The 27,168-nt window shown below is 49.8% G+C and overlaps 1 protein-coding gene across 4 annotated transcripts; it reads right to left on the minus strand.

Annotated features, from left to right (window-relative positions):
- Positions 1–2,866: 2,866 nt before the first annotated feature.
- ANKRD16 (ankyrin repeat domain 16) lies at positions 2,867–27,131 on the minus strand. Of its 4 annotated transcripts, none has more exons than XM_068169274.1 (9): positions 27,073–27,131; positions 24,478–24,817; positions 21,541–21,761; positions 17,593–17,635; positions 15,876–15,984; positions 13,190–13,351; positions 7,052–7,130; positions 4,276–4,475; positions 2,867–3,047 (listed from the first exon to the last, which is right to left on the minus strand). In XM_068169274.1, exons 2-8 carry the CDS (start codon positions 24,813–24,815, stop codon positions 4,315–4,317), a joined length of 1,113 nt encoding a protein of 370 aa, XP_068025375.1. In that variant the 5' UTR covers positions 24,816–24,817; positions 27,073–27,131; the 3' UTR covers positions 2,867–3,047; positions 4,276–4,314. The 4 variants fall into 4 exon arrangements, with proteins under 4 accessions (XP_068025375.1, XP_068025357.1, XP_068025366.1 ...); XM_068169256.1 differs by having other exon boundaries at positions 24,985–27,106; XM_068169265.1 differs by having other exon boundaries at positions 4,272–4,475; positions 24,985–27,106.
- Between the last annotated feature and the right edge of the window lie 37 nt (positions 27,132–27,168).

Raw genomic sequence — 27,168 nt, forward strand, 5'->3', positions numbered from 1 at the left:
TGCAGTAGGACCCAGCCTCCTTCCCTGGGGCTTGTGCTTTTCTATGACATCCCAGGGACCACAGGGAACAACTTTTAACTCCAGCACTTTAATTATCACATTAACCCATAATTCTGATGTTTTTCTACTTCCCAAATGCCAGTTTCACTTCTCACACAGAGCCTGTCTTGCATTTCCCTCTTTCCACCCCCAAAACACCCCGAGAAGTCTTTTTGCTGCAGGAAATCCCCTCCCTCTACCACCAAACCACAGCCCAGCACCACCATGACAGAGCCAACAGAGCCAAGACCTTCCTGAGCCTCTTTTTTTTTTTTTCCTTGGTGGCATTTAAGTGTTTTTTAATCCTTGTCTCTACCCCATCTCCCCCACCCACCATTTCCTTGAAGGGAGACAGGAATTTCCCAGTTGCAGACTGGTTTTAAGGCCCTGTGGAGCCACATCCCAGGGAAGGAGCACGTCCGCAGCAGCAAAGCTGCTTATGGGCCTCGGGGTTGCCTGTGTGGATTAGATGCCCTCAGGGCTTAAGACATCTTAATGTGGTCAGATGGCTGTGTCCTCCAGACCTACCAGGCCACAAAATGTAGAGGGCAATGCCCTGGGGGTGAAGAAGAAGTGGGTGAAGTCCCATCATGGGGTCAAAACCCATCATGGTGGGAGCAGAGCAGCTCCTTTTAAATGGCTTTAGTATTTAGAAGCAGAGAATGGATTGGGTTGGAAGGGCCCTTTAAAGGTCTAGTCCAGCTTCCCTGCAGTCAGCAGGGACAGCAATCAGAGCAGGTTGCTCAGAGCCTCAAACAACATGACCTAGAATGCTTCCAGGGATTGGGGCATTTACTACCTCTCTGGACAACCTGGGACAAGGTCTTACCACCCTCAGTGGAAGAATTTTCTTTTTTCCCTCCAGTCTCAATCCCTCTCTTTTAGTTTAAACCCATTACCACTCATCCTGTCACAACAAGCCCTTCTAAAATGTCTGTCCTCAGCTTTCTTCTCAGCCTCTTTAAGCCTGAAAGGCCACCAGGAGCCTCTCCCTGGAGCCTTCTCATCTGCAGTTTGAACAATCCCAACTCTCTCAGCCTGGCCTCACAGCAGAAGGCTTCCAGCCCTCCCATTGTTGTGGCCTCCAGCGACTCCCCTCTTAGCAGGTCCATGTCTCTGCTGTCCATGTCTCAGCTGGGGTCTTAGCAAAGCACAGCAGAGAGGCAGAATTCCCTCCCTCCACTTGCTGCCTATGCTGCTGGGGATCAGCCCAGGACAAATTAGCTCTGGGCTGTGAGCACACAGTGCTGACTCATGTCCAGATTTTCACTCCCCAGCACCCCCAAGTCCTTCTCCACAGGGCTGCTTCCTTCACCAGCCTGGATTGATCCTGGACATTTACCCAGCCTAGCTACAGGACCTTGCACTTGGCCTTCTTGAGCATCAGACAACCACTGATCTGCATAAGCCACCATCATGAATCCCCACTGGCCAAGCCAGTGGCACACAGGCAGCTGGGGATGGGAGAGAGAGCCTTGTTGGCAGCTGCAGATTGGCTTGGAGGACTGGAATGATGTCCATGTGGATGTATAGACAGTGGAAATGCTGAGGTTAGCTTGGACAGAGGTTGAGCTGGAAGGTCTGGCTATGGGAGCAGAAGACAGAAGAGACAGTGAAAAGGTTGGTGGTGATGTACCACTGTCAGCAGGTCCTCAAGCTCTAGGCTCACATGTACCAGAAGCTAGTTAGGACGCCAGCATTGAGAGACAACAGCTAGAGAGTGAATCCTCTTAACTGAGAGAGAAGTGAACAGGATGAGTGAAAAATCACCCCCAGCTCTGAAGAGGTACAAAAAGGCTCATCCAAAACTGTTACATGGTCACCAACTAAAGGAAAGCCTGGTAGATGTGATGAGGATCCAAGGGATGAGGACTGCCCTTGTCCTCAGCGTCACCACAAGGAGACCTGACTAAACCACCTGAACAGGTGACTAGGTGCTTGTGAGTTTGAGGAGGAAGATGGTGCAGCTGCCAGAGCAAAATCAATTTTGTTTAAACTCCAAATGCCTTCCCTTCCAGTAAGGACTTATGAGCTCTCTGCAAGCAGTTGGAATTGATGAGCCCAGGGGGCTCTTCCAACCTCAACAGTTCTATGAGCATGATTCTGCTTCAGAAAAATCACAGAATGGTTTGGGTTGGAAAAGACCTTTCAAGGTTGTCTAGTCCAACCTCCTTGCAGTGAGCAGGGACACCTTCAACAAGAGCAGGTTGGTCAGAGTCCTGTCCATCCCTTACCTTGAATGTTTCCACACATGGTGCATCTACCACCTCTCTGGGCAACCTGGGCAATTTCTCACCTATCCAGATGTTTCTGCTCACCCTGTGTGCATCTCAGGTGGCCATGGTGGTCTTAGGTTGAAGGTGGAGTTCGATGATCTTAAAGGTCTCTTCCAACCAAAACCATTCTATCATTCAGCTACATCCTACAAGATGAAGTCACTACACCTCCATGGTTGCAGGGCCAGTGCCAAGGGTAGAAGAGGACAGTGCTGAAGCTGTGCCCAGTTGCCAGGCTGTGCTCCAAACTGCCTTCAGCGCCATATGGCACGGAGCCCTGCTCCTGAGCTTCTTCCCCAGGGACCAGGAGCTTGCACCATGAGATGTCTGCCAGGAAAGCAATGGTTTAGTACTGCCCAGCTCTTCCCAGTTTATTGCAGCACGCTCTTGGGGACACAAAGGTGTCCTCACCCCTTGCTCCTACTGTGGAGCAAGTAAGTGACAGCAGAACCAGGAAATCAAGACAGCAGAGGTAGGCATCAAGATGATTTTATGTTCATTTTCTCATGACCTTTTTTACCTGATTATCTGTGCTAACAGCAACCACTGTGTTCCTGTCTCAGCATCTTTTTATTGCCTGAGGGGCAGATTTAAAAAAAAAATAAATAAAAGACAGTGCTGGAGATGTGCCATTATGTCTCACTCTTGGACAGGAGGACAGCAGCCAAGTTCCCCATGCAGGTGGACAGACCCTTGGATACTTCCCAGAAGCCTTCGTAAGTCATAAATCATCTTCAAAATAAAGCAAATTTGTGTTGTCAGGGTGTTTGCCACGGACAGGAGAACTGGATACAGGCATCTGAAAACACTCTCAGGATCCCAGCATGGTGGGGGTTGAAAGGGACCTCTGGAGCTCATCCAGTCCAACCCCCCTGCTAAAGCAGGGGCACCCACAGCAGCTTGCCCAGGATCACCATGTCCAGGTGGGTTTGGAATCTCTCCAGAGGAGACTTCACAATCTGTCTGGGCAGTCTGCTCCAGGGCTCCACCACCCTCAAAGTCATGAAGTTTCTCCTCCTGTTCAGATGGAACCTCTGTCCATGTGGGTTCCTGTGTGCACTGCCCCTCATGCTGTCACTGGGCACCACTGAAGAAAGCCTGGCCCCAACCTTTTGCCCCCCACCCTTCAGCTCTTGCTATGCATTGATCAGATTCCCTCTCTGGCTGCTCTTCTCCAGGCTCACCAGTCCCAGATCTCTCAGCCTTTCCTCCTCACAGAGATGCTCCAGGGCCCTCAGCATCTATGTAACCTCTGCTGAGGTTCCCTATCTCAAACTGGGCAGCCCAGAACTGGACCAAGGACTCCAGATGTAGCCTCACTTCTCAGCTGTTTTCCCATAAAGCTTAGAGTCACCATGTCCTATCATTGGACATCACTGAGAAGAGCCTGGCTCCGCTTTCCTGATACTCGCCCTTCGCATTTATAAACATGAAGGAGGTCATCCCTCAGTCTCCTCTTCTCCTAGCTGAAGAGACCCAGCTCCCTCAGCCTTTCCTCACATGGGAGATGTTCCATTCTCTTCATCATCTTTGTGCTGTACTCTTTCAAGCAGTTCCCTATCCTTCTTGAACTGAGGGGCCCGGAACTGGACACAACATTCCAGATGTGACCTCACCAGGGCAGAGTGGAGGGGGAGGAGAACCTCTCTATATCTACTCATCACCCTCCTTCTCATACATCCCAGGATGCCACTGGCTTTCTTGGCCACAAGGGCACATTGCTGGCTCATGGTCATCCTTCCATCCACCAGGACCCCCTCATCCCTCTGCTCTGCAGTGCCCTCCAATGTCATTCCCCAACCTATACAGGTCCATGGGATTGTTCTTTCCCAGATGCACAACTCTACACTTGCCCATGTTGTAGGAGTCAAGCTTGGTTTCTCTGCTCAATCCTGAGCAAAAATCCTGCCAGTTTCAACAAGCATTGACCTAAGTCTCAACAGTGAAGCGACTGACCTACCACACTGAAATGAAATGTCTTTCTCTCTCCCAGTCGGTCTCAGGTGCTGACATCTGTTTCCTGGAACACTTGGATGACCTCTGGCTTGCTTGCCAGCTGCTGTGCCAGCGTGCCCGTGCTGTCCGGGGCATCACGCAGGCCGGCGCGGAGCAGGACCCGTGCGGCATCCGCCTGCTGCCCAGCACACGCTGCATGGAGAGCTGTGGGGGGACAAGATGGCACAGAGAACCATGGAATTGTTTTGGTTGAAGAGACCTTTAAGGCTTAACCATCTAACCATTAACCCAGCACTGCCAGGTCACCACTAAAGCATGTCCCTCAGCAACACATCTCCATGGCTTTTAAAGCCCTGCAGGGACAGTGACTTCACCACCGCCCTGGGCCTGACAACCCTTTTGGGGAAGAAATTGTTCCTCATGTCCAACCTAAATCTTCCCTGGAGCAACTTACCATAGAATCATGGAAAGCACTGGGTTGGAAGAGACCTTTAAAGGTCATCAAGTCCAACCCCACTCCAGTAAGCAGGGACATCCCCAGCTAGATCAGGTTGCTGAGAGCCCCATCAAACCTGACCTTGAATGTGTCCAGGTCAGGAACAGGCCCTCCACCAACTCCCTGGGCAACCTGTTCCAGTGTTTGTCATAGTAAAGAACTTCACCCTAACATCCAATCTAAATCCACCCTTCTCTAGTTTCAAACCATTGCCCCTTGTCCTAGAGTCACATAGAACCATAGAACTGCTGAGTTTGGGAGAGACCTTTGAGATTGTCAAGTCCAACTGCTTGCCTGGAGCTCACAATCCCACCGCTACTGCTAAGCCACTACCACTAAACCACATCCCTCAGCACCACAGCCATGCATCTTTTAGAGCCCTCCATGGATGGTGACTCCACCATCTGCCTGGGCAGCCTGTTCCAATGCCTGAGAACCCCTCCCGTGAAGAAATTTTTCCTAATATCCAACTTGTCCTACTGCTACATGGCAGTCCCTCCCCAAACTTCCCAACTTGAAGCCATTTCCTCTTGTCCTATCACTTTTTCCCTGGGAGAAAAATGATCCCCACCTCTCTCCAACCTCTTTCAGGGAGCAAGAAAGTCTCCCTTGAGCCTTCTCTTCTCCAGGATGAAGAACCCCACTTCCTTCAACCACTCCTCCCTAGACTTCTGCTTCCCTCCTAAGAGATGCTCTCCACTGAAGCATGTTATTAAGCAAATCTAAAACTGGGTAAGTTGCCAATTTGGGGCTGAAACCACTTCTAGACTTTTTCTTTCCCCTCCTGTTGAGAGAGAGCTGCTGATGCAAGAGATGCCTCAGACTCTCCCACTGGGAATGCCAACTCACTGGCATCACCATGGCAACCATATTTACGTTCAAGCTCTCAGTTATTATTTGCTCCTAGGTAGTTTGATGAGAAATTGAGGTTTAGGAGCTTTTGTAGTTGTATTTTGTCCACCCAAAGTGTTTCAAACTAGCTAATTCCAACCAAATTTGATGGTGAGGTTACAGTGCCAAAGACAGAAAACTCCTGAAAGTCTCATACTAAAGAAACTGGGTAAAAAGAAAGAGATTCACAGATTTCATCTGGTTGGAAGGGACCCTCAAAAGTCATCTTGTCCAACCCCCCTGCAGTGAGCAAGGACATCTCCAATCAGATCCTGGGCTGCATCAGGAGAAGTGTGGCCAGCAGGTCAAGGGAGGTGATCCTCCCCCTCTACTCAGCCCTGGTGAGACCCCACCTGGAGTACTGCCTCCAGTTCTGGAGCCCCTATTACAAGAGGGATGTGGAGGTGCTGGAAGGTGTCCAGAGAAGGGCCACAAGGATGATCAGAGGGCTGGAGCACCTCTCCTATGAGGACAGACTGAAGGAGTTGGGGCTGCTCAGTCTGGAGAAGAGAAGGCTGTGAGGTGACCTAATTGTGGCCTTCCAGTATCTGAAGGGGGCCTACAAGAAGGCTGGGGAAGGACTTCTCAGGATCTCAAGTAGTGACAGGACTAGGGGGAATGGAACAAGCTGGAGGTGGGAAGATTCAGGCTGGATGTGAGGAGGAGGTTCTTCACCATGAGAGTGGTGAAGCCCTGGAATGGGTTGTCCAGAGAGGTGGTCGAGGCCCCATCCCTGGAGGTGTTTAAGACCAGGCTGGATGAGGCTGTGGCCAGCCTGATCTAGTGTGGGGTGTCCCTGCCCATGGCAGGGGGGTTGGAACTAGATGATCCTTGTGGTCCCTTCCAACCCTGACTGATACTATGATACTATGATCTCCAACTAGATCAGGCTGCCCAGGGCCACATCAGGTCTGACCTTGAATGCCTCCAGGGAGGGGGCCTCAACCACATCCCTTTGTAACCTGTTCCAGTATTTTACCACTCTCATAGTGAAGAGCTTTCTCCTAACATCCAAACTACATCTAGTCTGATCCAGTTTCAAACCACTGCCCCTCATCCTATTGCTACATGCCCTTCTAAACACTGCTTCTCCAGCCTGCCTGTAGGTCCACTTCAGACATTAGCATCTCTGTCATTCCCCTGAAGGAGAGGCCCTGACATATCCTCAACCACACCATTAGACATCAAAAACTCCTGCAATGAAGACAGTGTGAATGAAAGCTGCAAAAAACCCCACCAAACGCAGGCTACAGAGGTCACACTGCACTGAAAGCCTTTGGCACGCGTGCATCTGGCATCTCCTGGCACACTTGGCTGAGCAGACAAATCATGGGCTGCTTTGGAGGCCAGGCTTCTCTTGCAGGAGCGTGAACAAGCAGCTCTGGGGCCTTACCTGAACGTTTCTTTCCATCTTTGGCGTGGACATCAGCGCCGAGGGACAGCAGCGTGTGGATGGTGTGTGTGTGTCCTTCCTGTGGTGGGGAGCAGAGGCACCTGGGTTATTTCTTCAGAACAAGCTCTGTATCTTTCTCATGAGGTCTTCTGTGGGTTTGTTTGTTGTTTTTTTTTTAACTATAATGGCATCTTCAGATCATAGAGTCACAGACCTGTTCAGGCTGGAAAACAACTTTAAGATCAAGTCCAACTCTTCTCTAACTCTACCAAGGCTGGTCCTACACTGTGTCCCTCAGCACCACATCTCTGAGGCTTTTAAACACCTCCAGGGATGGGGATTCAACCACCTCCATGGAAAGCCTGTTCCATCACTTAAGAATCTTTTCAGAAGAAAAATTTCCTGTAACATCCTAAATCTGACCTGGTGCAACCTGAGGCCATTTCTTCTTGTCCTACCACTTGTTACTACGGAGAAAAGACTGATCCCCACCTAGCTTCAGCCTCCTTTCAGGGAGTTGTAGAGAGCCAGAAGGTCTCCCCTCAGCCTCCTTTTCTCCAGGGTGAACAACCCCAGTTCCCTCAGCTGCTCCTCACAAGACCTGTTCTCCAGAACCTTTAACAGCTTTGTTACCCTTCTCAGGACACATTCCAGGACCTCAATATCCTTCTTGGAGTGAGGGGCCCAAAACTGAACTTAGGATTCAAGGGTTTGCCTCACCAGTGCTAAATACAGGGGACAAGCCCTGCCCTGGTCCTGCTCATGACAGTCTTCCCAGTACAAGCCGGAATGGTGATGGAATTCTTGGCCACCTGAGCACACTTTGCTTTTAGCAGAAGTAACACAGGCCTGGAAAGAAAAGAGGCCACAAGCACAACTGTCCATAATTGTATATGGCACCTGCAAGGGCACAGAGATTCACTCTGTCCTGGTCAAATCTGGGGCTGCTCCAAGGGACGTTGTAGCAACCAGAACAAGAAGGATATCTCAGCACAAGAAAGACCTGTTGGAGCAGGGCCAGAGGAGGTCACACCAATGATGGGGGGGCTGGAAGCCCTCTGCTGTGAGGCCAGGCTGAGAGAGTTGAGGTTGTTCAGCTTGGAGAACACACGGCTTCAGGGAGACCTTCTGGTGGCCTTTCAGGACTTAAAGGGGCCAAGAAGAAAGCTGGGAACAGACTTTTAGCAGGGCCTGTTGTGACAGGACAAGGAGTGATGGTTTAGAAGTAAAAGAGGGGAGATTTAGACTGGAGAGAAGTGTTTTGCTCTCAGAGTGGCAAGAGCATTCCAGATCAGGTAGTTCAGGTGCAACCTGCTTCAGTTGCAGAAGTCCCTGATGTCTGCAGGGTAGTTGGACTAGATGACCATTAAAGGTCCCTTCCAACCTAAAGCATTTTATGATGATGAAATGAGGGTTGGCTGCCTGTGGCTGTGCAGGTTAGGTCCACTAGCCAGGGATTGCTCAGGCACAGCAAACATGCTGCTATTATCCCACAGGAACTGGCCAGAGAGAAGCCAGCAGGCAGCTTCTCCAGCCTGCGTCCACATCTCTCGAGTGTCCCTAGCAGCAGTTTCAATGCAGAGGCTGAAAAAGCAGCATCCCAGCAGCACCATTGTCTCCATGAACATTTTAACACAACATTTCATAACCAAAAGTGTTTAACTAAGACAAATAGGACTTAAAATCACACTCTAGTGCAGAGCTGTCTCTGGTGGTGGTGGTACAGCAAAGACTGATGTGCTAGACACTCACTCCAGTCCTGATGCAGATGATCTGCTTCTAGATACCTGTAGACCCCACACAATCCTCATGATTGGGGTAATGGGCACAGACATGAACACAAGAAGTTCAATCTAAAGATGAGGAAGAACTTCTTTAACATAAGGGTGATGAGGCACTGGAGCAGGCTGAATAGAGAGGTGGTGGAGTCTCCATCTCTGGAGACTTTCAAAACCTGCCTGGACATGTTGCTGTGTGACTTTCTCTGGGTAAGCTTACCTTGGCAGGGGAGTTGGACTCCATAGTCTCCAGAGGTCCAGTTCAACCCCTACCATTCTGTAGTCAACAGATCCACCTTGCACATGCAAAACCTTGAGGTGTGAGGAATTTGGAAGATTGTCCCTGGCTATGGAGGAGTTAACACACAACCAACCTCTGACAAGTAGGTGGCACAACCTAAAGATGTTTCCCAACAACAAATTAGGGCATTCATTTGTCAAGTGATCTTGTTTTTGCCTCTCCACTCCTCACCTCCACTCCAGTAATTCAATCAAATTGCTTTTAACATCAGTTGGCCAGAGAGCTGCAGGGTCCCTGCCTCATCTTGCAGAACCAGCAGCTGGCTGGTGGTTAACAGGATAAAATGGCAGCAAAAAGCTGCATTATCCCACCCTGGAAATCCAGAGGGATCAGGAGCTGCTCTTCCTGAGGTGGAATTCAGCTCAGAGAGCAGAACTTCTTGTGGATGTGGCCAGTTGGACATCTACCTGTGGTAGCCTCTGGCACTTCCTAAAGGATTACTCCAGTGTTTAGTCATGGAATCACAGAATCACTTCAGTTGGGAAAGACTTTTAAGACCATCAAGTCCAACCATTCTCTAACTCTGCCAAGTCTGGTGCTACACCATGTCCCTCAGCACCACAGCTCTATAGCTTTTAAACATTTCCAGGGATGGTGATTCAACCACCTCCCTGGACAGCCTGTTGCAGTGTTTGAGAACCCTTTGAGAGAAGTTTCTTCTGATATCCAAACTCCCCTGTGGCGACTTGAGCTCATTTCCTCTTGTCCTGTTACTTGTTCCTTGGGAGAAGAGATCAACCCTCACCTGGCTCCAGCCTCCTATGTCATCTATGACATCTATGAGGTCTTCCCTTGCCCTCTTCTCCAGGCTGAGCAATCCCAGGTCCCGCAGCTGCTTCTCACCAGACCTGTTCTCCTGACATTTTACCAGTTTCATTGCCCTCCTCTTGACCTGCTCCAGCCTCTCAATGTCCTTCTTGGAGTGAGGGGCCCAAAACTTAACCCAGTAATCAAGGTGCAGCCTCGCTATTGCCCTGTACAATCCCTGCCCTGGTCCTGCTGCCACACTCTTGCTGATCCAAGCCAGGATACTGGTGGCCTTCTTGGCCACCTGGGCACACACTGGCTCATCTTCAGTTGCTGTTGACCAACCCCCCCAGGTCCTTTTCTGCTGGTAAGTGTCCAGCCACTCTGCCCCAAGCCTGGAGCATTCCTGCAGTCGACCCCAGGGCAGGACCCAGCACTTGGATCATTGGATGAGGTCCCTTTGCAGAGCCTTCCTACCCTCCAGCAGGCCAACACTGATGTCCAACGTGGTGTTATCTGCAAACTCACTGCGGGCGCCTCAATCTCCTCGTTCAGATCATGGATAAAGACATTAAAGAGATCAGGCTCCAGCACTGAGCCCTGGTGAACGCCACTCGTGACTGGCCACCAACTGGATTTAACTCAATTCCCACTCTTTGGACCTGCCCATCTAGACAGTTTTTTACCCAGCAAAGCCTCCCCCCATCCAAGCCAAGAGGAGACACAGGCTTACACACCATCATGACCCACAGTGTCCTCCTCAACTCTTTCTTCTGCCAGTAGCCACTCTGAAACGCTGCAGAGGAACATGGAACACAGCCCCCACACCCCATTTCTCCACAGTAAATAAATCCTCTCTCCCTAAATACCACGCCTGGCTTGGTAATTACTTCATCAACACCATGAATTAGCCTTTGTCACACAGCATGAGAAGGGAAGGCTCTTTATTTTTATCCCCTCCACCCACTCTTTCCCTACTCTGTTATGGCAGAACTCAGTAGGATCTTCCCCCACCCTGCTCCAGGCTCCCATTTCCCTGCTGCTCCCCATCTCAAGTGGCAAAGACAAGAAGCCAGGCCCTGTTTTAACAGCCACAGCAGCAAATTGGGTTGAAAGCTTAATTTGATTTTTATGTATTTATAAATATAGATTAACAAGAAGAGAAGGAGGGGGAAAAAAAAACAACACAAAACCAAAGCACCCAACCCACCAGGCAAACAAATGATGCTGTAAATTCAAAGTGACACTGAGCCTGGGGAAGGAAGAGAAACCCATCAAATCACTCCCCCATCAGCAGCCACCAGCCAAGACAGAGCTGGGATCTTCTCCAAGCACATTATATTCCTCAGCAGCCCTGCTGCTAAACGTACCCTTGGCAACCAAAAGGGCTTTCAACATGGTTGGGCAGGGCATGAGGAAGAGAAGCTGGGAGAAAAAAACAAAACTCCTTTTGTGGGAGCCAAAAACACCATGGCTGGGTCCTTGCTAGAGAAGACTGCTGCCAGCACTCCCAGTAAGTGTCATTGATGCTTTTGTAGGAGCAGGGTGCTGGGATGCTGCTTGGTTCCCACTACAAGTCTAGACCAGGTTCTGAGTGCTGCATGTTAAAGGTCAGCACAAGAAGGACATGGACCTGTTGGAGCAGGGCCAGAGGAGGGCACAATAATGGGAGGGCTGGAAGCCATCTGCTGTGAGCACAGGCTGAGAGAGTTGGGATAGTTCAGCCTGGAGAAGGGAAGGCTCCAGGGAGACCTTCTGGCAGCCTTTCAGGACTTAAAGGGGCTGAGAAGAAATCTGGGAACAGACTTTAGAGCAGGGCCTGTTGTGAAAGGAGAAGGGGGGGATGGTTTTGAACTAAAAGAGGGAGATTTAGATTACAGAGAAGAAAGAAATGTTTTGCTCTGAGGGTGGTGAGACCCTGTCCCAGGTTGCAGAGAGGTGATAGATGCCCCATCCCTGGAACCATTCCAGATCAGGTCACCTGGGGCTCTGAGCAACCTGCTCTAGTTGCAGATGTCCCTGCTGACTGCAGGGAGATTGGACTAGAAGACTTTTAAAGGTTCCTTCCAACCAAAACCATTCTCAGGTTCTCTGACCACACAGGGTTCTGAGCAGAGGCCTTCCCAGCGTGATGCAAACTACAGACAGCACCAAGCAGAAGGAAGGCAGCAGGATCCCAGGAGTGATCCTAGTCACTGGTGAGCCTTTTAGGATCTGCTCTGTGCTCCCAAGAATGTTGTAGGCCCCACAGCCCAGCAGGCTCTGCTTCTTATACAGGCAGGAGATGGGAGGAAGAGAAAACTCCAACTCTGCTTGGAATTCAAAACAGCTCCTGTGTGAAGGACACAGATAAGGGCCCAGAAACTCCCCCAGTTTTTCCAGCTCTCCGTTCTCAGGTCTGGCCATGGCCAGTACCCAGCCTACCAGGACAAAGAGCTGCTTTTTCACAGTGCATGGAAAAGAGTGTGGCTAGCAGGCCAAGAAATGTTCTCCTTCCCCTCTACTCTGCCCAAGTGAAGCCACAGATGGAGTCCTGGATTCAGTTCTGGGCTCCCCAGTTCAAGAGAGACAGGGAGAACTACAAGAGGGAGTCCATGGGAGGCTGGGAATATGCTGAGGGGCCTGAAGCATTTCTGTGAAGAGGGCAGGCTGGGAGCCCTGGGGCTGCTGAGCCTGGAGAAGAGCAGCCTAAGAGGGGATCTGATCAATGATCAGCAAGTGCTAAAGGGTGGGGGGCATGAGGACTCTTTTCAGTGGTGCCCAGGGACAGGACAATGGGCAAAAACTGGAACCCATGAGGTTCCATCTAACATGAGGAGAAGCTTCTTTGCTGCGAGGGTGTTGGAGCCCTGGAGCAGGCTGCTCAGAGAGGTTGTGGAGTCTCATTGTATGGACACTGTGATCCTGGACAACCTGCTCTTAATGACCCTGCATTAGCAGTGAGTTGGACTGGATGAGCATTAGCAGTCCCTTCCAATCCCCACCATACTGGAATTCTGTGATCAGCCATCTTCTGTCCAGCAAGCTGCTGACATGGAAACCAGCTGCTGACCTTCTGGGATTCAAACACCAGATCTGAAGATACAGAAAGAAATCTGAGATGCATTTCATCCATGGCTCCTCTACCACGTAAGCAAGAAGACCCTGGTGAAAAACTGTCACGGTTTGTGTGGCTCTAAATACCTGCAAACAGGGTGTGGAACTAGTCAGGAGCAGACAGACATTGACAGAGCACAATCTAGGAATGTAAGCCTGCCTGCAGCACACTAACTAGCAAAGACCTTGTAGAGGAAGCCTGGGAAGAGAACAAACCTTGGCTGCATAGTGCAGAGCTGTGAGTTGGAGGGTGGTGGCTCTCTCGTTGACCTTGACACCCAGCTCTCTGACAAGGAAGTGGATGGCTTCATCCTGGGCTGTCACAGCTGCCCGGTGCAGAGCCTGAGCGCCCAGAGCATCCACAGCTGAAGGACTGGCCTGGAATGGAAAGAAAAGGAAGGCAGTGAACGACCTGGTCAAACCTTCAAGGACAATCACCAACCCAAGCAGAATCATGTCTGCCTGCCATGGCTGTGGTGAGGGCAATAAATGCAAGGGATCACCCAATTCCAGCACAGGGGAGGTTAGAAGGGACCTCTGGAGCTCATCCAGTCCTACCCCCCTGCTAAGGCAGGGGCAGCCACAGCAGCTCACACAGGATCACCATGTCCAGGTATCACAGTATCGCCAAGGTTGGAAGAGACCTCGAGGATCATCGAGGTAGGTTTGGAATCTCTCCATACAAGGAGAATCCACAACCTCTCTGAGCAGCCTGCTGTAGGGCTGCACCACCCTCAAAGTCAAGAAATTTCTCCTCATGTTCAGATGGAACCTCCTGGATTCCACTTTGTGCTCACTGCCCCATTGTCCTATCACTGGGCACTACTGAAAAGAGTCTGGCTCCATCCTCTTGCCCCCCACCCTTTAGCTCTCACTGATCATTGATCAGATCCCCTCTTAGGCTGCTCTTCTCCAGGCTCAACAGCCCCAGGGCTCTCAGCCTTTCCTCCTCACTGAGATGCTCCAGGCCCCTCAGCATCTATGCAGCCTCTGCTGGACTCTCTCCAGTAATTCCCTGTCTCTCTTGAACTGGACAGCCCAGAACTGGACCCTTTGCTCCAGCAGTGGCCTCCCTAGGGCAGAGCAGAGGGGGAAAATCTGTAACCAGTAGGACCAGCGCACCTTAGTTTGAACCTGAGCTTGATCTCTGCTTAGGTTTTTAAGTAGTAAGCAAAACTAGTGCCAAAAAAAAAGACCACCAAGCCCTCTCTCCTGACTTCCTGCTTCAAAGCAGGAAGAAACAACCCAATCTCCAACCACTGCGCTGGTGGAGAACTTGGACACAAGTTATTCAGAAATAGAGGGAGGCAGATGGGTGGATGATGTCATGAGATCGCTTCTGTTAGTGTCTGAATGTGAACCCTAAAGATGTATAATCAAGCTGGGGAACAGAAGCAACAATCAGTGCATCATAATCCAGTCCCTGAAGTCTGGTGGCCCTGACTCATGGGTTCATAAAACCTAGAAGGTAGAAACACTGCCATTAGTGCTTCCAGTGCTGTTTCATGGCAGCAAGCCAGGCCACCAAGAGGAAACTGAATCAGTGATTCCATCTTCATTGCCTGAAACAAGAGACCAGAAACGTAAGCAAACTTCTATGATGTTTTATCCTGGCAAAAGCCAGATAAGCAAAGACAAGCTCATGAACATCTCCTGAGGTCAACAAGGATCTTTTCCTAGAATCACACTGGTTTGGGTTGGAAAGGACTTTTCAAGGCCATCTAGCCCAACCCTCTGCAGTCAGCAAGCACATCTGCAACTAGAGCAGGTCGATCAGAGCACCAGACAACCTTGCCTTGAACACTTCCAGGGATGCAGCATCTAGCACCATTCTGGGCAACCTGGGACAGGGCCTCACCACCCTGAATATCCCTCTTTCCGTTTCAAACCATCTACCCTTGTCCTGTCACAACAGGCCCTGGTCAAAAGGTTGATCCCATCTTTCTTACTGGCCCCCTTAAGTACTGAAAGGCTGCAAAAAGGTCCACACAAGGATCTCTCTGAGAGTGGGGACTCCACTACACACCTAGGCAGCCTGTTCCAGGCCTTGATGACTCTTTCCATGAAGAAATTGTTCCCAATATCCAATCTAATCCTCCACTGGCACAACCTGAGGCTATTTCCTCTTGTCCTGTCGCTTGTTCCTTGGGAGATGACCAACCCAAACTTGCCCTATGGCAAAGATTCTCTGTTTTTGCCATGCTAGCTTTCTGTCAGGCCAATGAGGTGCACCAGTTTGGCAAAATGTCCAGTGAATCCCAGACACAGTGCAGGAGAGATGCCAAATAAAGACAAAGGAGATGAGAAGCCCAACCCCACCTCCGTGAGAATCAGCCATTAGTTGGGCTCCAACCATCTCACATCGATTCAGCAGCCAATAAATAATGCAGTGGTCTGGTTCCTGCTGGACACAATTGGCTTTAAAGACACTCTGATTATGCCTCAGTGTTGGGGGAAATTGGAGATTATTGGGAGACAACATGAGAGAGGGAGGCCAGAGATGACCTGCAGCCAGATGGCACCATGTTATCCACCCCCAGCACTGCCACAAGAGCCTCCAACACTAACCCCTGGCACTGCCAAATGCTGCTCTTGATTTTGACACAGTTCCTGGGTATGTCCTGTCCTCACTGGCCACTGCTTTGTGTCTCCATACCCCTTCACCAGCTATGGGGACATCTCCCTGCCCCAGGGCAAGATCTTCACCAGAAGCTGAGTGTTGGTGACCTTACTGGGTAAACCTTACTTGTTTCCAGAGGAAATTTACCTCCTTTAGCAATTCACCTTTTTACAACTTGGGGATTTGCTTCTTTACCACATGGGTATGGTGGATGTGTGGATGGCCTCCCCTGGCAGCTGGAGGTCAGGCTGTGGAGGAGGGAGGTGAGGTTTTTGCACCTACCTGGTGTTTTTCCAGGAGCAGCCGGGCGATGTCGATGTGCCCATTCTGGATGGCATCCATGAAGGGAGTGATTCCACATCTGTCTCTGCTGTCAGGTTTGTACTGGCACCTGGGAGAGAAGACAAAAGCCAGGGCAGACAAGTTGGAGGCTCTAAAATCCTCACTTGTGTTTCCAGGGATGGGGCATCTACCACCCCTCTGGGCAACCTTGTCCATTGTGTCACCACCATCAGTGTAAAACATTCCTCTTCTACTCCTTTTCTACTTCAAAACCATCACCCTGCACTCAGCACTGGTGAGGCCACACCTTGAGCACTATGCTGTTTTGGCACCCTTGATTCAAGAAGGACATTGAGGTCTTAGAGTGGGTCCAGGAAAGGCAACAAAGCTGGTGAAGGGTCTGGAAAATAGTTCTTGTGAGAAGCAGCTGAGAGAACTGGGGTTGTTTAGCCAGAAGAAAAGACAACTGAGGAAGACCTTCTGGCTCTCTATAGCTCCTTGAAAGGAGGTTGGAACGAGGTGGGGGTTGGTCACTTCTCCCTAGTAACAAGTAGAAAAAATGAAATGGTCTCAAGATGCACAACAGGAGGTTTAGGTTGACTATTAGAAGAAACTTCTTCACTGAAAGGGTTCTCTAACATTGGCACAGGCTCCCCAGCAAGGTGACTGAATCCCCATCCCTGAAGGGGCTTAAAAGCTGTGTAGATACAGTGCTAAGGGACATGGTTTAGCAGCACACTTGGCAGAGTTAGAAAATGGTTGGACTTGATGATCTTAAAGGGTATTTCCTGACTGCAGTGGTTCTATGATCACCACTTGTCCTGTCACAACAGGCCCTGATCAAAAGTCTGTCTCCCCAGATTTCTTACGGGCCACTTTAGGTCTTGAAAGGCCACCAGAAGGTCTCCCTGAAGTCTTTTCTCCAGCCTGAACTACACCACCTCTCACCCTGTTCTCATAGCAGAGGGCATCCATCCTCTGATCATTTTTGTGGCCTGTATCTTCATATAACAATGCCACATGGACAAAAATTCAAAGGCCACAGGTCTCACCCAGGCTGAAGCTCCAGTGAAGTGAGAAAAGACAATTACCATGGAAAGCCTGGCTTGAATCACATCTATTTATGCTGGGCCAAGCGTGGAGAGGAATTATCAAAGCTGGGATAAGTTGGCTAACAGGAGCTGTGGCCTGAGGAAAGCTGCTCTAGTTCTAGCAGCCAAGACTGCTGGTTAGGAAGCTAACAGGGTCATGATGACTGAGCAGAGGGTGATTTAAAGCCACTTCACAGCAGTCACCAGGGAGCCACAGCCTGAAAATAAAGCCTGGGGACTCAGTCCAGCCTGGAGGAGCTGCACCCAGAACCGAGCTGTCAGAAAACTGTTGGTGTTGTTGTTGTAGGGCCTTGGACACATCGGCGACAACAGGAATGAATCAGCACAAAAAGAGAGGAGTTACATAAGCAGGGTTTATGTCGTTGTGAAGTCAGTGCCCATCAGAGTCCATCTGGAGCCAAGCCTTGTCTCCAAGGCTCCAACCCAGCCGTGAAAACCCTGGAGGACATGGAGACAGCCCCGGGATGGCATGCAGGGCAGCTGTGCAACCAGCCTTCCCCAGCAGTATAAATGTCCTTTTGTGTCTGAAAGGCTGGAAAAAGCCTGGAGGAGAGGCGGGGGGAAAGCGAGGAGGCAGAAGCAGTGGTGGAAGGAAGGCTGCTTACCGCTCCAGCAGCAGCTCCACAGCGTCCAGGCAGCCGTGCATCGCTGTGAGAGAGAGAAAACCCACCCTTCAGTAACGCTCTTATGCTACCACCTGCCCACACTGAGAAATAATCAGGTTCCTGACCCTTTTGGCTTACTCATGATGAGGGAAGAGATTCCAAGAGGCTTTAAATTTAAAGCTTTGGATGATTTTTTTTGGGTTGGTGATTAATAACTTGATCTCCAAATCTCAGGCCTTCCCCCGATCTTACATGCAAAACACCAGAGAAAAGGCTTGCACAAAGGTTTGCCTCTACCTGCAGAGTGAAGCTGACACACAAAGATCATTTCTTACAAGGATTTCTGAACTCCTGAGAAGCAAACAGGAACACAAAGCAGGGAGGTGCTGCCTAGCTGGTTGGCATCTCCAGTCCTGCTCCTTAGCCACTCCAACTGCCTGTCACTCTCATCTCATCATCCTAATGAAGCCACCTCACCCAGACAGCAGGGAAAAACAACAACAGGGTGGTAGGGAAAAGGTCTGAACATCTCACACTGGAATATTCTTCCTGGAAAGACAGCCTTGATTTGGCCTTTTTTTTTTTTTTTTTCCCTGCAGGTCATTTTGCAAAACAAATTTAATATATTCAAGGAAAAAAAGGAAAAAAAAAGGGAAGAAAAAAAATAAAATCATACCAAGCCCACAGCTGCTTCTTTAGGCTATTTGTGTGATGAAAGAGTCCCTGACAAATGTGTGTTACCAGCAGTAACATTCAGCTGCAGCTGCATGATAGATGCTCTGAAAGCTCAACCAGAGGTTCCCACCCTCCCAGATCCTAGCTGTCCCTGCTCACTGCAGGGGGGTTGGACAAGATGACCTTTGAGGGTCCCTTGCAAACCAACATATTCTCTGATGGAAATACAGGCAGAGTGCCATCATCAAAAGGATTTTTGAAAAGAAGGTTATAAAAAGCTTGAGCCACATGAAGCAAAACCACCCTAAGCAACACGATTACCTCCCTCAACAGCCAGAGACACAAGAAAGCTACAGTGCTCAGGTCCGCTCCTGCTCTCCACTGCCTCTATTTCTACTTCCCCTGCTTTTTTGCCTCAGGCTATGCATATTTGAAGCAGCAAAGCTGGAGGAACCAAGCCCCAAAAGAGTGAAAATTATCCAGTGGTAACTGTGCCAGGAAGCCAGCTGGACTGGTCACGGGTTAATGTGCTCATATCCACACCCTCGGGACAGCAATTCATTGAGATAGGTGGTTCATCTTGATGTGATTTCCCCCAGCAGCTCCAGCATCATCTCCAGCCCCTCAGGAGCTGTGTTTGTGTAACTGGGCTTCATGGAGGGGCAGGAATTACTGGCATCAGCACCCGCCCCAGCAGCAGCCTCCAAGGGTTAAAATTAACCCTCCTGGGTTAAAATTACACTGGAGCAAAGGTGGTTTAAACAGCTCCTGCCCTTCCTGCTGTCCAGTTGCTCCCACACCAGCTGCTCCAACAGTATGTGGTCCAAGGTCTAACCTGGATCATTACAATGACCATAAAGTGACCCAAATCATGGCTTTGCCACAGGGAAAGACAAAGAGGAAGCAACAAAGAGGTGGAGACACCTCTATGAAGCAGTGAGAATCAGCTGCTGGGTCCCACCTTCACTGTCTGTACCTCCATATTCCAAGCACCACAAGACATGGAGGCAACTTTAAGCTTGAGGTCAAAAGCTGATGTTCTTCTCAGCACCATTTTCACCCTGTCCCCAAACCCCCAACCCCTAGATCTCAACACATCCTCCTCTCTGTGTGGAGAGGTCTGAGAGGGTGCTGCCAAACCCAGCCATGGAAACACAAGATTTGGGATTGATCAGGAACAGGAGAACCCATAAATAAACAACGATCAAACTTGATCGGGCTCTGAGCAACCTGATCTAGTTAAAGATGTCCATACTCACTGCAAGGAGTTTGGACAAAATGACCTTTGAGAGTCCCTTCCAACCCAAACCATTCTGATTCTATCATCCATTTCTCAGGCAACCTGCTCCACCTCACCACACAGCCTGAAACATCCAACACTTCATCAGCTATTTGTCACTCCTAGGTCAAGCACAAGGACTAAGGCACAGACAATGTCCCTGGGCTGGGACTGTCACTGTTGATGAGCAGAGTGTAGTGGATGGGTGGCTCCTGAGGGTTGGGGAAGGAATGGGAATGACAGGCAAGGAGCAACACATACAACAGATTAATTACAGCACAGTAGGGGTCTCCTCACCACACCTCAGGTCTTTCCAGAGAGTCAATCCTGATTAAATTCTTTGAGAATGATCTCAGGAAACTGCAGGATTGAGCAGTGGCTCCACATGTTCATGTCTTCGATAGAGACACTGACAAGACCTGGGACACGCAGGGATGGGGCACGTCCCAGATTTAGGTCAAGTCTGAGCTTGCCCCACAACACCATCTTGACTTGGTGGCACAGGTAGAGACTTTCACTCACTTGCTCCCTTCATCATCCACTCTCACTGCATCTCAGGAGGGCAGAGTTGAAGGGATTTAAGCTCTGGGAAGACCAACACTTGATCTCCACTGCCCAACTTAGAAACACAGAATGGTTTTGGTTGGAAGAGACCTTTAAGACCAAGTCCAACCACTAACCCAGCACTGCCAGGTCACCACTAAACCGTGTCCCTCAATACCACATCTACATGGCTTTGAAAGGGATAGGGACTCCACAACTGCCTGGGCAGCCTGTTCCAAGCTTTGGCAACCCTTTTGTGGTACAATTGCTCCTCACATCCAACCTAAACCTTTCTTGATGCAACTTGAATCCATTTTCTCTTGTATTGCAATATGTTCTGAGCTGAGGGAGCTTGGATATATCTGTCATGGGGTGGCAGAGATGGAGACCAGCACCGTGGTGCAAGGAGGCCTAAGTCCATGGGTGATCATAGAATGGTAGGGATTGGAAGGGAGCTCTGAAGATTGAGTCCAACCCCCCTGCCAAATAGGATCACCTAGGGCAGGTCACACAGAAAGGCATCCAGATGAGTTTTGAAAGTCTCCAGAGAATGAGACTCCACAACCTGTCTGGGCAGCTTGCTCCAGTGCTCCAGCACCATTAGACTGAAGTTCTTCCTCATGTTGAGGTGGAACTTCCCATGTTCCAGTCTACATCCTCCATCACTTATCCTATCATAGGACACCAGTGAAAAGAGACTGGAACCTTCATTATATCATGGTAAGTGTTCCTGGAATGAATCCATGATTCCCATGAGAATCTAACTGTTGTGTACCACTAAGAGATGCTTAGAGTAGAGGCAAAGTCCAGTGAAATGGGAGCTGAGGAGCCCCCAGCCTCCTATGAGCTTGATCTTTGGTTCATCACTAAGAAATATTAAGCCTAATTCTTACTATTTCTCTGAAAATAACCAAAATGAGTGTCTGGCCTGAGGTGAAACCCTGCAGAGATGCAGACAAGCACCATTAGCAGATGCAAGTCCAGAGGTGAGCTCCTTCTAAGTTCCACCACCAGGCTCCTCTCATTTAATTTTAGCAGCTTCATATTTAAGTGTTTCTCTGCAGTTTTGTGTCAAGACAGGTCACACTTTGCTTAGAATCATAGAATGGTTTGGGTTGGAAGGGGCCTTAAAGATCATCTGGTTCCAAGCACCCTACTGCCATAGGCAGGGATACCTCCCACTAGGCCAGGTTGCTCAAGGCCCCATCCAACATGCTTTTGAACACTTCCAGGAAGGGAGCACTCACAATCTTCCTAGGAAACTTGTTCCAGTGTCTCACCAGATTCACTGTGCTGAATTTCTTCCTAATATCTAGGCTCAATTAGCAGAAGCAGGAACAGGAGTTTCTTCAAATTAACAGGAGCTGAAATATCAGCCCCTTTCTGCTCTCTACTGCTGCCACAGCCCACTCTCCCCTTCCAACCCTGGGGACAACACGACCCTCCTTTACCTGCTGTGTGCAGAGGGGTTCTCTTTATTGTGCTCTCTGTGTCCCAGCTGCCTGGGGACACATCCAGCAGATAGTGGAGGACGTGGGGATGGCCCTCCCGGCTCGCAATGTGGAAGCAATTCCAGCCATCCTTATTCTTCAGCAGTGGGTTGGCTCCATGCTCCACCAGAGCTTTGATCACCTCCAGGTTTGGCCTGGTGCAAGCCATCATTAGGGGAGTCCTAAATGAAAACAAGAGAAACATCATAACCAGAGAAACAGTGTCTTGATGGCTTTTGTCCTGATGTCTGAGCCTGAAGCATGATTTAAAGTTGTCTGGAGCACCAACTGGCCTGTATCATAAAACACAGCAGCTCAGTGGCAGCTATGGAAAGCAAGCCAGAAGGAAAACTTATGGGCTAAAACCACCCTGAAGTAGGAGAAAACTTTGTTGGCTAAAGGCAAAGATCTCCTCCAAGCTCAATGTTGTATTTATCATATCATATGGACTTGGATAGCTTGAGAGAGGCTTATATTCTGAAGGCAGAGACATGAAATGTTCTAGCACTGCTTTTGCATGTATAGGATGACAGAATTGTTTTGGTTGGAAGAGACCTTTAAGACCACCAAGCCCAACCATTAAACCAGCACTGCCAGGTCACCACAAAACTATGTCCCTCAGCACCACATCTACATAGCTTTGAAATCCCTCCAGGGATAGGGATTTGACCACTGCCCTAGTCCAGTGCTTGACAACTCTTTTGGGGAAGATACTGTACCTTATGTCCAATCTAAACTCCCCTTGGCACAACGTGAGGGCATTTCCTCTTCTCCTGTGATTTGGTACTTGGGAGAAGAGACCAACCCCCAACCTGGCTCCAACCTCCTTTCAGGGAATTGTAGAGAGCAAGGTCTACAATTGGCCTGCAGAGATGCAGACAAGCACCATTAGCAGATGGAAGTTCAGAGGTGAGCTCCTACTAAGATGCACCACCAGAGTTTTTTCATTTAATTTTAGCAGCTTCATATTTAAGTGTTTCTCTGTAGTTTTTTTAATCAAGACAGGTCACCCTTTGCTTAGAATCACAGAATGGCTTGGCCTCCCTTTTCTCCAGCTTCAACAAGCCCAGTTCCTTCATGTGCTCCTCCTCACAAGTCCTGTACTCCAGACCTTTCACCAGCTTTGTTGCCTTTCACTGGACATGCTCCAGCACTTCAATGTCTTCTTGCAGTGAGCGGCCCAAAACTAAACCCAGTATTTAAAGCATGGCCTCACTAGTGACCAGCACAGGGGGACAATCCCTGCCCTGGTCCTGCTGGCTACATGCTAGCTCATCTTCTGCCAGCTGTCAACCAATGCCCCAAGGTCCTTCTCCACGAGGCAGTTTCCAGCCACTCTGCCTCCAGCCTGGAGCATTTGTGGGGGTGTGGCAACCCAAATGCAGGACCCAGTGCTTGGCCTTGTTGAACTTCTTCCTACTGTCCTCATTCCACTGATCCAGCCTGGTCAGATCCCTCTGTTTTTCCATAGTTCTATCCTGTTTCCCATGTCTGGGAACATTTGGTATTTAGAACCATAAACCACTCCAGCTGTAAGGACAGATAAGGACAGGAAGAGAGTGCTGAGAAGAGAAGGTTCTCCAGTGATAGTGATTTTGATGAAGAGATGAGCCATGAATCTGCTGGGGATGATGGGGCAGAGCTGAGTCTGAGCTTGGTGCTCCTGCAGCTCCATGGGCTTAAAAGCCATGTAGCTGTGGTGCTGCTGAAGGACACGGTTTAGAGGAGACCTGGCAGTGCTGGGTTAATGCATGGACTTGATCTGAAAGGTCTTTCCCAACTGAAACCATTCTGTGACTCCATGAAAAATGTGGATCATTATCACTATTTTTCATCAGACAGGGAAATGGGGAAGAATAAATACCTCTGTCTTAAATGGGGTCTTCTGAAGAAGCAATAATTTACAGCTTCTACTATAAACCTGGGGAAATCAGCGATAGGGCTGGAATTTACCGCAGAGCCATCCTGTCATGGGTTGATCCCCACCAGCATGGGCAGTAGGTGGAGGGAGGGGATTCTGCTCCTCGGCTGTGCTCTGCATTCCTGGGGCCAGCTCTGGAGTCCTCAACACAGGACAGACATGGACCTGCTGGAGCCAGGCCAGAGAAGGCCACAACAGTGAGGAGGAAGTTCTTCACTGAGCAAGTCATTCGTCATTGGAACGGGCTGCCCAGGGAGGTGGTGGAGTCACCGTCCCTGGAGGCGTTCAAGAGGAGATTGGACGTGGCACTTGGTGCCATGGTCTAGTCATGGGTCTGTGGTGACAGGTTGGACTCGATGATCCTCGAGGTCCTTTCCAACCTAAGTTATACTGTGATACTGTGAGGGCTGGAAGTCCTCTGCTGTGAGGCCAGGCTGAAAGCTGGGGTTCTTCTGACTGAAGAAGAGAAGTCTCTGGGGACTTTCTGGTGGCCTTTTGGGTCTTAAAGGGACCAGGAAGTATGCTGGGGACAGACTTTTGATCAAGGCCTGTTGTGACAGGACAAGGGGTGATGGCTTGAAACTGCAAGAAGGAGATTTAGACTAAAAAGAAGGAAAACATTTTTTCCACTGAGAATGGTGAGACTCTGCCCCAGGTTGTCCACATAGGTGGTAGGTGCCCCCATCCCTGGAACCATTCCAGGTCATGTTGTCTGGAGCTCTGAGCAACCCACTCTAGTTGAAGACGACCCTGATGACTGCCAGGGAACAGACTAGATGGCCTTGAAAAGTCCCTTCCAACCCAAGAGATTCCATGACTCTATACCTCTAAACTGGTTTCATGCCCAGCCTTTGATTGTTGTATTTAATGATCTCAGAGGGCTTTTCCAGCCAAAACAGTTCTACTATTCTATGATTCTGCATCCAAACCCCTTCCAGGCAGCCTCCTGGGCCACACAAAGCCAACCAGCCACCTACCAGTCTGCCTTTTTCAAGCAGTCCACGCTTGCTCCTCTCTCCAGGAGGTAGGAGACACATTCCCCATGGCCCATGGAGGCCGCTTCATGAAGAGGTCTCTTGTAGTCACTATTGCACACCTCAATGTCCATCTCCAACACCTCTACCAGGTAGGCAAGGACATCCCGGTGCCCGTATCGGGCGGCGTGGTGCAGCAGCGTGTCCCTCAGGCGCCCATAGCGCTGGTTCTGCACCACTGAGCCCAAGGTGGTGTCCTGCTGCAGCTCATCCCGCAGGAATTCCATCCGGCCCTCCTGCACCAGCCGCAGCAGCGCCCGCGGCCTCTCCTGCTCCACCATGGCTGCAGAGTGAGAAGAAAGAAGCAAAACCCAGTATTTGGGTTTGAAACTGCATCCAGAGAACGGCTTTTTCCCTTGGGAATAAGAGAACCTGGTGCCTCTGAGGAAAATGGGACATTTCCTTTTCCCTCAGAAAGCCCACCTCTCCTTCAGGATAACTGGAATTTACCTTCTCCTTCAGGAGAATCAGATATTCTCTTCTCCATCAGGATAACAAGAAATTTCCTCAGGTGCAACAGTAAGTTCCTTTTCCCTCAGGACTGCCAGAAATTTCCAATTCCCCTAGGAGTACCCCAAATTCCCTTTTGCCTTAGGAACCACAGAAATTCTCATCTTCCTCAGGAAAACCAGAAAACTCACTATTCATAGATTCATAGAATGGTTTGGGTTGGAAGAGACCTTAAAGATCGAGTCCAACCTGTCCCCACAGACCTCATGACTAGAGTAGGGAGGACACTACTGCCCACTGCAGCCTTGAACTCACAACCTTCCCATTAAGGGTCTTATGCACTACCACCTGAGCCAAGTTCCAACCACCCCTGCCATGGGCAGGGACACCAGGATGCTCAAGGTCTCATCCAACCTGATCTTGAACACTTCCAATGAGGGGGCATCCACAGCCTCCCCAGGCAACCTGTTCCAGGCTCTCATCATCATAGTATCATAGTATCAGTCAGGGTTGGAAGGGACCACAAGGATCATCTAGTTCCAACCCCCCTGCCATGGGCACGGACACCCCACACTAGATCAGGCTGGACAGAGCCTCATCCAGCCTGCTCTTAAACACCTCCAGGGACGGGGCCTCAACCACCTCCCTGGACAACCCATTCCAGGGCTTCACCACTCTCATGGTGAAGAACCTCCTCCTCACCTCCAGCCTGAATCTCCCCACCTCCAGCTTCATTCCATTCCCCCTAGTCCTATCACTACCTGAGATCCTAAGAAGTCCTTCCCCAGCCTTCCTGTAGGCCTCCTTCAGATACTGGAAGGCCACAATTAGGTCACCTTGGAGCCTTCTCTTCTCCCTCGGGAACAACAGAAATTTCCTTTTCCTTCAGGAGTATCAGTAATTCCTTTTTGTCTTAAGAACACCAGAAATTCTATTCTCCCTCAGGAACACAAAACCATCCCTTTTTCTTTAGGAAAACCAGTAATTCCCTTTTCCGTCAGGAAGAACAGAAATTCCCCATTCCCTTCGAAGCACCAGAAAATCTCTCTTCTCCCTCAGGATAACAAGACATTTCCTTCTCCTTCTGGGTAACCAGAAATTTTTTTTTCCTCTTAGAAAATCCAGAAACTGGCCTCTCAGGAAACATAAGAGTTCTTTCTCCCTTGGGAAAACTAGAAACTGATTTCTCATCCAGAAAACAAGCAATTCCACATCCCCTCAGGAATACCAGTAGTGCCCTTTTCCCTCATGAAAACTAGTAATTCCCTTTTTCTTCAGCATCATCAGTCATTCCCAGTTCCCTCTGGAGTTCCTGAAGCTCCCCTTTCCCTCAGGAACACACAACATTCCCTGATCCCTCAGCAAATACAGTAATGGCCCTTTTCCCTTAGGAAAGCTAGAAATTCTCTTCTCCCTCAGCAACAACAGGAATTCCCAATTCCATCAGCAGCATCCAAACCTCTTTTCCCTCAGGAATACCTGAAACTCCCTGCCCTCACAGGAACACCCAAAATGTCCTTTTCCCTCAGGAACACCAGAAATTCCTTTCCCCCTCAGGAACACCTGAAATTCCCTTCTCCTTCAGGAGCACCAGAAATTCCCAATTCCCTTAAGAGCACCCCCAACTCCCCTTTTCCCTTAGGAAAAACAGAAATTCCTTTCCCTCTCACCCACACCAGAAGTTTCTTGTTCCCTTAGGTATAACAGGAATTCCCTTTATCCTTCAGAAAGCCCTTAGTTACCCCTGTTCCCTTAAGAAAACAGTAATACTCTGATCCCTTGGGAACATCAGTAACTCCCTGCTCCTTCAGGAACACCTGTAGTTCCTTTTCCCCCCAGGAACAACAGTAATTCCCTGCTCCCTCGGGAATACCCGAAGTTCCCTTTTCCCTCAGGAAAACCTGAAAATCCCTTTCCCTTTAGGAAAACTATTAATTCCCTATTCCCTTCGGGACACCAGTAATTGTCTTTTCCCTCAGGAACACCCGAAGTTCCCCGTTCCCTCCGAGACCCGCCGATTTTTCTCTCCCCGCAGCCCGCTCCGCGGCGAGTCCCCGTTCAGGGCTTTCCCCGGCGCCTAGAACCCACCCGCGCTCCGCTGGGGCCGCGTGACGCCATGCGTGATGCTACGCAGCGGCGTGATGAGGTCGCCGAGAGCCGACGAGGAACAAACCCCAGGAAGGT

This window comes from Melanerpes formicivorus, unplaced genomic scaffold, assembly GCF_026170545.1.
Source record: "Melanerpes formicivorus ecotype bairdi unplaced genomic scaffold, bMelFor1.0.p_v2 SCAF_3, whole genome shotgun sequence".
Taxonomy (NCBI): domain Eukaryota; kingdom Metazoa; phylum Chordata; class Aves; order Piciformes; family Picidae; genus Melanerpes; species Melanerpes formicivorus.

What these genes read in the sequence shown, in the direction of transcription:
- ANKRD16 (XM_068169256.1), bottom strand. Translation starts at nt 25,021, where the DNA reads ATGGAGAAGAGAATATCTGATTCTCCTGAAGGAGAAG. An exon ending in TGCTTGAAAAAGGCAGACTG is followed by an intron (nt 21,762 to 24,477) that starts GTAGGTGGCTGG and finishes GTTTTCATTTAG; the next exon opens with GACTCCCCTAATGATGGCTT. An exon ending in AGATGGAAAGAAACGTTCAG is followed by an intron (nt 4,476 to 7,051) that starts GTAAGGCCCCAG and finishes GTCCCCCCACAG; the next exon opens with CTCTCCATGCAGCGTGTGCT.